We start from the raw sequence: 9,561 nt of genomic DNA on the forward strand, positions 1-9,561 counted from the left end.
ACTAGGTAAGTATTATTTGGTGTGTTTCTTTAATAGAAAATACATAGATACGTAATTCTAAAGACCCTAATTTTTTAAGCTGCGCTGAAAATGCGATGCTATGCCTACGAAAGCCCTCTGCCACGGAGGAGGGAAAGAACTGTCCTTCCTTCGTGCCCTCTGCACAAGCTCATGTGCACTAGGGCATCCTTTCAGGCTGGACATATGTCCCCTTAACCTTGTGTTTACACCTGCCGGTCTGCCTTCGATACACATGACCGCACGTCACAGGAAGATTGTACTCTACATTCTTTGCACAAATAACAAATTGGTGGTTACATTTAATACTGCATTCTTCCTGTAGGCCTTCTTTACTATCAAACTTTCTAAAAACGTTTCATCTTTTTTTTTTTCGCAGCCATCTGTGCCGACGGCAGTTACTACAAGTTCGTGTTCAACGCCAAGGGGGAATGCACAAGAGACGTGTACGCGCAGTTCCTCGACATGTCGGATGACAACGGCCGCTCCTAACGACGTAGTTACGGGACTCCGCATCCGGCGCGCGGGACTGCGCAATCCACAAGAGTGGCCAAAAAATAGTGACCTACGAGTGACTGATCGTTGAACGGGCCTCGTTCGCCTGTTCACACCTTGAGGGATGCAACACCAGTGCGTAGTGACTAAGTGACTCAATCACCACGGCAAGCCACCTGTGTCGTTACAACGGTGCCTCAGTGTACGCTTGTGATATAGCCTGTCTACGCTTAGTGTCAGTGGTGTTCTAAAGACTTCAGTGCTTTTGTTTTTTCTTTGGAGAGAAGAGCATTTTCAACCAAGCCAGTTGGATAGTAGAGACTCGAGCATTCCAGTTAACTGCAACTGATTAGCCGAAGCCATGGCGTAAGATGTGAACCTGTTATCTGCATCGTTTGTCGTTTGAGTGACCTAATGTGTGCTCTTGGTGTGATGATGAGTTGTTTGTTATAGGCTTGTGCGAAAATTACCTTTCTTGTTCGAAGCAAATTCAGGGCGAATAGTAATTATTGTAGAATAATTTCAAAGCAAATTCGAATAGGGGGATTTGAATAGCAGTAGGCTGCATATAAGGGGTTGAATGCATTACGTTATAAAGTTTGCCATACTTACCGTATATAGCCGATTATAAGTCAACCCCCCAATTTGCAAATCCTTCTAGGCAAAAAAATTTTCACTCCTAATACAGCCTCAAGCTGTTGTCCTAGCTAATATAATAAGTTAACTTTATGATTCCATGTATAAGTTGACTTCCAAGTTTTGGATGGTCATTTTATAATGAAAATGTCGACTTATAAACATGTGGTAGCTCATGTTGTTTCATGGCATAGTGGTCCCCATGCTGCAGTGAAACCACGTCTTCAGGCAAGTCACATGTGCTTAAGTACATCTATTCGTTCGTTTCGAATACTTCGAAATGGCGCAAATTTTAAATCCTTGTCGAAGTGCATTCGAAAACCGTAATCTTCATACGAATATCGAAGCTCTTGAATATTCGCAAAGGCTTAGTTTGTTGCATTGGGGCCACCGGGCATCCCGAGGTTGCCATGTTCCTGGATTGTTGAACATGTTTCAAGCAGAACACTGTGCAACTGTTGTTGTAGGAACTAAGTTTACTTCATCTTAACTAGCCCATACCGAAGTTTTTGTCACATTGTCTCACTGAGGTCAACCAGTTGTCTGAATAGTTTGTAGAGTTTGGTTTCTTGGTTTTGTCATTGCAGACGGCGAATTCATTTTTAATTCAACTCCGTGAAATTTACTGTTGTTATGCACACATCCATTATCGTCTGAAGTGCCCCACTAGTTGTATGCCATTAGATGCATGCGTGCTGTTCCTACCACCAATAACACTTTTACTCTGTTGTTTTAAGAATCTACGCAGTGGCGTAAAGGCTTTGAGCGTTATCGCATCAGCTGTTGTAAGATATACAGCTGAACCTGGATAAATCAAATCTGAAGTGAATAACTAGAAAGTTCTGTACCTAGGCAATTCGATATACAAAATATTATATATGTCGAAAATATTTTTAAGGGAGTTTAACAACTGTTCGGTATGCACAATAGTTTGTTATGTGGGTTCGATATGAGGGTTCGACTTTAGCAGTTATTAGTGCTGAATTACATGAACATTTATGATTGGGACGTGCAAATTGGGATCTTTGAGACTGAACCTAGTATGAATCCATCAGTTCAAGAAGCAAATCCGATCGCATTGAATGTTGAGGGAAAAAATTTAGCGCAAAATGACACAAGGACGAGAAGGGAGGACACGACACGTGCGCTAACTTTCAACAATAACTTTCATTTGTGTCCTCCCTTCTCGTCCTTGTGTCATTTTGCGCTAAATTTTTTCCTAATGTCTTACCAACAAGGCCGAATTTCTCCCCTTGAATGTCGAGGGGTTCTGGAATATTGAAAAACCACGACTTATAACTTCGTTCGCTCCTTAAGGTCCATAATTTTAGCAATAATAGCACAAATAGTGCATTGAGAATGAATAAGCATGTTCTTGGCATGCACAACGCTGGAGGAAGTGTGAGCGGTTGTTTTGTAGCCCTTAAAGTCTGGTTTCCCGGACAACATAGCATGCTCGCTATGTATTTAAGGTCTCGTGTTTTGCACTTAACAGTCATAAAATGTCATACTTTTGAAGTGTACTGAACTGGGTGCATTACAAGACGAAATAAACAATGCAACAACAGGACGTAGTAAATATTTATAATGTAGTAAAGATGTAAAGTTTTTGTCGTTGCTACGTCCAGTCGTTGCACTGTTCATTTCACCTTTTCGTTCATACCTCTTCCCTTCTGTTGTGTTATTGGGTGCAGTTGACGTGTCCAAATATTCATAAACAATTTGTATGATATTCTTATTTACAAATAGCGACTATTGGATTAAAAAAGCGGATAAAATATGATCTGATATTTCAAATTTTCCAGATATTTGCACACCCTGAGATTTAAATTTACTCATCATGTTTTTTTCAAACTGTAACGTGATATGCTTCATTCTTGGCTGGACTTTTGCGAACTGTTGAGCTTCAAGTCATTTTCAGGTGTATACGTTTTCTCTGCAAATTGTGTTAAAGGGCCCCTGACAGCAAAATTTTTGTTGGTGACTTTTTTACTGTAATTTGTAGCTTTGTGTCTGGTAATCCCTAAGTTAAATCGTAAATGCTCTAGCGTATCGTATAACTAATTCTAGCGTAGTTAATTGTGACCATTTTAGCGTCACTTCAAAACGCCCGCCTAAAAACCACAAGAAACTAGCGCCCCATGCGGGGGAGCGTCAGAGACCACGTGCACTCAAGCTGTGGTGACGTTGAAAGCGCGGTTTTCAAATCGGGGCCCTGCGTGCGGCAGAGATTGAAAGTATGTGGGTGCCAACCTGTTAAGCCCACGAAAACTACCTCAAACTACCTGGAGAGCAGCCCGATAACAAAGCGAGAGGGGTGCGGAACAATAGGCCTCACCGGGTGCCAGTCCTGTATTGTGCATGTGCACCCTGCAAACCTTCCATGGCGTCCACAATACTTGCTTTACTCGTGGAACGTCACACGGGCCTCTATCTACGTCATACCAGGATGTCGCGAGGTGCAGCCAACTCAAATGAGCACTCATGCTTACTTTTAAAACCAAATTAAGATATCTTAAAGGCAACGTTCGTCACTAATAATCAGTCAGATGTGTCCCCGTATACAGGAAAGTCAAATAACAAAAAACATCTCGAGGTTTCAATTTTGGTGTCAGGGGTCCTTTAAGGTGTTGTCAATTTGAGACGTTATGGTTGTAAGTCATCTTGTTCTGAAGGTTTGAATGAAAAAGGACTGCCAACCTACAGTTCTCAAAAGCAGTGTTCTTGCTTAAGAAGTACTGGTGGGCTAGTTGGTTCATGATAGCTTATGGCAGTATGCATCTAAAATGGTGACGAAATGAACACATAAAGATAGACAAAAATGTAAACACTGAAGTGCATACGTCAGTCTATCTCCATGTCCAGTAGAAACTTCAGAAACAGAAAATTCGACAGAAAATTCATGTGGTAAAAGCCTTCTCGTCTTTCTGTCGTGCCGTTTTGTAATAATGCTTTGTGTCCGTTTCATCCTTGTTTTCAACGCGCGCTGCCATATGCAGTATTCTTGAGAGGAAATCCTCGAAGATGCTTTCACTTTTGAGATGTTTCACATCACTGGTGAAACATCATGAATTTTGATGGCATGTGCTTCAGCCTTGTCATTATTCTCTTGCTAGAGATGAACAAAATTGTGCTTTAAGAGAGCCGGGAATTCAACTTCACATATTTCCAAAAGTTTTACTGCACCAGTTGCTCAAATATGAAAAAAAAAGATACTTTGAAACCTGTGACATTTGTACATTGTATTGGCACTCTCGCTTCAGCACAAGATTTAGAAAAGGAAACATGAGAACATTTTTCATCCTCCATTAATTGATTTGTAACTGCAATATCAATGAAAAAAAGACATCTGAAGTATACTTTTAACAGTTCTACACTGAATGGGTGTTTCTTTTTAGGATCTAAATAATGTGGTACTATTTTTCTGAGGCACTTAATGCATATTAGTGCGTTTCAACGGTGCGGCATTCTGACTAAAGGAAAAAGACAGTGGCGTTCTCATTTGCTATCCATTGTTCCTTTGTAACATTGGGCAGGCCGAACCTCTCAAGGTAGTCTTGTTCATTTATGGTGATTACATCGGCTTCAAGAAGTAAAAATTTATCGCTCTCTGAATTAGGCCCCAATGTTGTTGAGTCCTTTTGAAATGTACAATATCACTTGCACTGTTTCTTTGGCCGACATTTACTGAGCTTGCTAAAATGCCACTTTGAGCATTTTTCCAAGTCTAAAGGTCTTCATCAGGACAATGAAAGACAGAAGCTATAAAACTCAGATTCTGCACCTGTATGCATGCCATTTCCTTGATTGCAAGAGATCTTGCAATGGCTCAGAAATCTTCCGTCATCCCCCAGCCTGAGAGGAAGTTGGCGTTATAAAAAAACATAGCGCATTGTACGTAATTCATTGTGGCTAGGTCTTCTTCAATATTGGTATGGCACAAAGTTTCGATGAACCATAATCAGCATCATGCAAAATTGGACGGTATTTTATTTGTCTGTTAAAGGTGCATTAAGAGCCTTGTCCCATACACGTTACTGTTAACAGGCCATGGTTTTGTCATTGACGAAGATGATATTGCAATTGTGCTGGACTGTTAAGATACACTTGCTCAGATAGCATTTGTCATGTAGCTTAGGCCAGTTGCTGGATGTTGTGGAAGTGCTGTAACGTTGCAAATTCTGTACCTTTGTTTTTGCTCTTTTCGTTCAGTTTTTTGTGAGCGATTCTGTTTGATGCTTGATGAGTAACTTGTAACCTACAGAGTGCTGTCATGAGGAGTTCCTGTGGAACTTTCTTTTGTGTTTTCAGGCCTTTACTTCTTTCTCGATGACATCATTGTTTGTTGGGGGTAGGGTCACTAAGAAGTGTGCACTCATCATGCACTAGTGTGCGTGGGATTTGACTGATGCAGTGTGAGATACAAGAACTTTATGTCAATGCTGAGAACTTTGTTTGCACTTCGTCCTGTCTTTCTTTTCATATTCATGTGCATATTTCATTCTCATTTATTCTGAGAGTTTGTCTGATTACGAGATAAGTGTGTGTTGGCTTTGTGTATTGCGCTGACATAGCCCTCATTCATTATTCCAGGCCATAGAACTATCCTGAGTGATAGGCTTACTTTGACTGTAGTGTAAAGGAAATATTTTTTGATGCCTTTCAATGCAGAATTCAAGCAGCTTTGCTGCTACATAGAACCTAATTATAACAACGATGTAAAAATACTTTCATTGTGTGCTGTAGCATTTGTTATAAGCGTTCATGTTCATTTCACTGTAATCAGGCAACAAAAATTGATAATTTTAAGCATTACTTCATTACATCCGATAATATGTCATATCTCTGTTTGCTATATAGATGTCCTGCATTTGTTTTCTGTACACAGATAGAGGAACTATAGTTCACATGTTCAGTTATTCTTTGCTGTGTGAGCAGTTCTGTATTATTCATGCTGAACTACCATGACCACATGACATTATAAAGAACAGCTCACACGCACATGAGATTAAGAGTGTGACCACTTATTGCGTGCAGATTGCATTGCCACAGCTTTGTATGTCCACAGCTGAATGCTTCATGCATTAGAGATGGCACCGCTTGTTTTTCTTCTCCAAGTGCTGTGTTTTTGTTTCGGCTTGCCGTGGCACAAAACAGAAAGGAATCTACTTCGCGTGTTGGCTTTGCAGCTTTTATACTTTTTGAACAATGTTCGTGCAAGTACTTTTTGGAAAGAGAGGTGCCCTATCGAGAACTGGACGAAGGGTGAACGCGCAGGACGTTGACACTTCAGTGACTTTTTCATTATCGTTTTTCTTGTACGCATTGAGAAGCAGTGTTCCTTTTGTTACCACTGTACCTTGAGGAAATACATATATTTATGGACAAGCTGAGTGCTTTACAAACCTTACTTAGCAATTATGAAGTTGCGGGTTCGATCCCGGCCACGGCAGTTGCATTTCGATGGAGGAGAAATGCTAGAGGCCCTTGTACTGTGCGATGTCATGCTAGGGCTGCCACCTGCCCAGTTTTAGACCAGCACGGCCGGTTTTTTAAGGCAGCGGGCCGGTTTTTTTTATTGTCCAGTTTTTTGTTCATCATATCGCAATTACAATTTTTTTTTCATTTTATAAGAGTACATTCAGCAACTTCGAAGATACTAAATATTTTTCGTCAGTCACCAGAACACTCGGGCAATTTTCAACCATTTTCTATCTTGTGCCCATAAAAACACGAAGTAATTGATCCCTGCAGCTATACCGATCATTTAACTAGAGCGAAAAGTTAACGTCAGTGGTTACGTGCTTCCATCATGAACGTAAGTTATCCACCTTCGAAGCAGCGAAATTATGTCAGTGTCTTTTCTGAAAGACTGGAGATCTCAACCTGAGAACGAGAGCTGGCTCCTGGCTGTGAACACCATGTATTAATAATAATTGCTGGGAGTTTTGGCAACCCAAATGGATGGCATATATTTAGACAGCATTTATTTTTATGCCAACAGAATAGTTTGTTAGGTCTCTTTTCTTTTTTTGTACATGTAAATTATGTTGACATCTGACTAGGCAAACAATGTTACGTGTCATTGCGTATGAAAGACTGAACGTGGCGTCTTTTTTTTTTACCATCAGTTCAACCACCTGTATATGCACCCCCCCCCCCCATCAATGAGCCGGCTTTTTTCTAGTGGTAAGGTGGCAATGCTAGTCAGTGCACGTTAAAGAACACCGGATGGTCGAAATTTCCGGAGCCCTCCACTACTGATGTATAGCCCCTGATGTTATTATTATTTACATTGAATTTCTAATAATTTCTGGTGTTTTATGTGCCAAAACCATGATATGATTTTGAGGCACGCCATAGTAGGGGGACTTTGGATTAAGGGACCACCTGGGGTTCTTTAACGTGTTCCTTAGTCTAAGTACACAGGTGTTCCTGCATTCTGCCGCCATCAAAAGGCCGCCGCCGGGAATCGAACCCTCGAGCTTAGCAGCGCAACACCTTACCTGCTAATTTACGGTGGCGGGTCATCGAGCTTTCAGCTGCCCGTTTTGAGACATGGCATTGCTTTGCAACGTCATTCATGCGGCCGATCCCCATGACTTCATAGCGCTTGTACTGGCCATGTTTGTGGCGGCACCTGGTGGCACAGAGACGAACCTAACTTGCAGCGTGGCCTCCGTGAGCCCGCAAAGGATCACGGGTGGCGGAGCTTCGCCCCAACCGCTTGTCGAAGAAGTTGCGAAAAAGCAAGGCTTGGGAGGAGGGCAATCTTCGACTGGCCGTAGCTCTATTTATTTATTTTATTTATTTATTTAGTATACCTCAAAGGCCCCCCAACAGAGGGCTTTACATGAAGGTGTGGGCAAACAATGTAGGGTTAATAAAACAATGATTCTATGGCATTTCTAAAGTTATCCGTGTTGGAATGATGGGTGACACTTGGGGGAAGATCGTTCCAGTCCCTGGCTGCCTGGGCGAAAAATGAGTGATGGTGGGCTGTGGTGCAAGCAGGGGGTGGGTAGACGGCCTTGAGGTGACTTGTGCGGGCTGAAGTGCGATGGGCTGATTGAATGGGAGAGTTATAATGAAACGTATGATACATTTTGTGATACAATGATAGTCTAGAAATCTTACGGCGTAGTTCAAGGTTAGGTAGACCTGCTTTTCTTTTAAGGTTAGTTAAGGTTAGTTTAAGGCTGTTGATGCAAGGTGCTTCGTTTAAATTATGGTGCGACTGATCTACTGCAGTTTTTTGTTAAAGTGAAGCGCTACTGACAACTGTGAACATTTATCGGAGAACACCGCCGCGGCTAGACAATTAGTATGCGCATGAGCACAAGACTCTCGGTATAACCAGCTATAGAAACTGAGTCAGGCGTGACAGACCCTCATGATAACATAACGCGTGGCAATGGAACGCTCGAAACGCAGTGAACCCAAGGTCGGTGAACCTGTGAAGCATGAGTAGGCAGTCGACTGCGCAAAATGGGCAAAGAAATAGTTAATAAAACAAAAGCACAATAAAGTTGCTTAAAAAACAGAAGCGCGATTCATGGGCAGTAACAGTTAAGCTGGTTCTATCCGCTTCGTTTTCGTTTCATTTTTTTTATATAAAAAAAAATAAGAGTAATAATCATCAAAAGAAAACTTTTCCTAATCTACCTTTGTGTTGTGCGGTCTCAAAATCACGGCCGTCAGGTGCATCCATATCGGCTTTTACCCTTAGGACTGCGCGCACCACTGCGAAAGGGAGCGCCTGATCTTGCGTGCGTTTTTCGTGTGGCAGTCGCTGGCCAGTCCACAAACTTCACACGGCTTGTGGCATTGACACGCCGAGAGCAATGTGCTGCAGGATTCATCACGAAAGAAGGTAAGGCATGTAGAAAGTAATTGCGTGCAGCGAATGTCCTTCCTCGCCGTTCGTTGTTCGAGGCGCCTCCTTTGAACACATCTTGCCCGCCCCATTTTTTTTCTCTCGGCGACGCAGTCTGCTGACGCGAGCGTCGATCTAATTGCGCAACGCGCGAAAAGCGCACCGACATTTGACGCCGAGAACCGGTAATTAAATTGCCGACTCACGGATGATGTCCGGTCGTTCCCCGGTCAACGCCTGCACCGGACCCTGCACTGTTGCACACAGTGCAACTACAAGCTGTGCATCGCCAAATGACCCTTTCTGTTGTTGCTGAATCGTTGCCGTAATTTGCGTTGATGGCCGCAAATGGCCGTCCACCCGTCGCCGATGGTAGGCATTAGTGTTTCTTTATGGTCTTGAAAGAGAGCGCCGAAACACGCCGCGCCCGCATGCTACGCTTACGTTAACTGTTTTATTCCTGGCAGTGCTGCCTGTTGCTTGGGCATTCGTCCGCTTACAAGGTGTGCAGTATTACAGAACCTGTAGTTATTGCC

At 42.4% G+C, this 9,561-nt stretch overlaps 1 protein-coding gene across 1 annotated transcript in view; it reads left to right on the forward strand.

Annotated features, from left to right (window-relative positions):
- Positions 1–6,261, forward strand: part of LOC119400415 (WD repeat domain phosphoinositide-interacting protein 3-like) — a 30,236-nt gene extending 23,975 nt beyond the window's left edge. The window contains 1 exon segment of the mRNA XM_037667437.2: positions 398–6,261. Coding sequence (XP_037523365.1) covers positions 398–510 — 113 coding nt within the window. The 3' untranslated portion in view covers positions 511–6,261.
- The last annotated feature ends 3,300 nt before the right edge of the window (positions 6,262–9,561 follow it).

The sequence above is a fragment of the Rhipicephalus sanguineus genome, chromosome 7, assembly GCF_013339695.2.
Source record: "Rhipicephalus sanguineus isolate Rsan-2018 chromosome 7, BIME_Rsan_1.4, whole genome shotgun sequence".
Classification (NCBI taxonomy): Eukaryota; Metazoa; Arthropoda; class Arachnida; order Ixodida; family Ixodidae; genus Rhipicephalus; species Rhipicephalus sanguineus.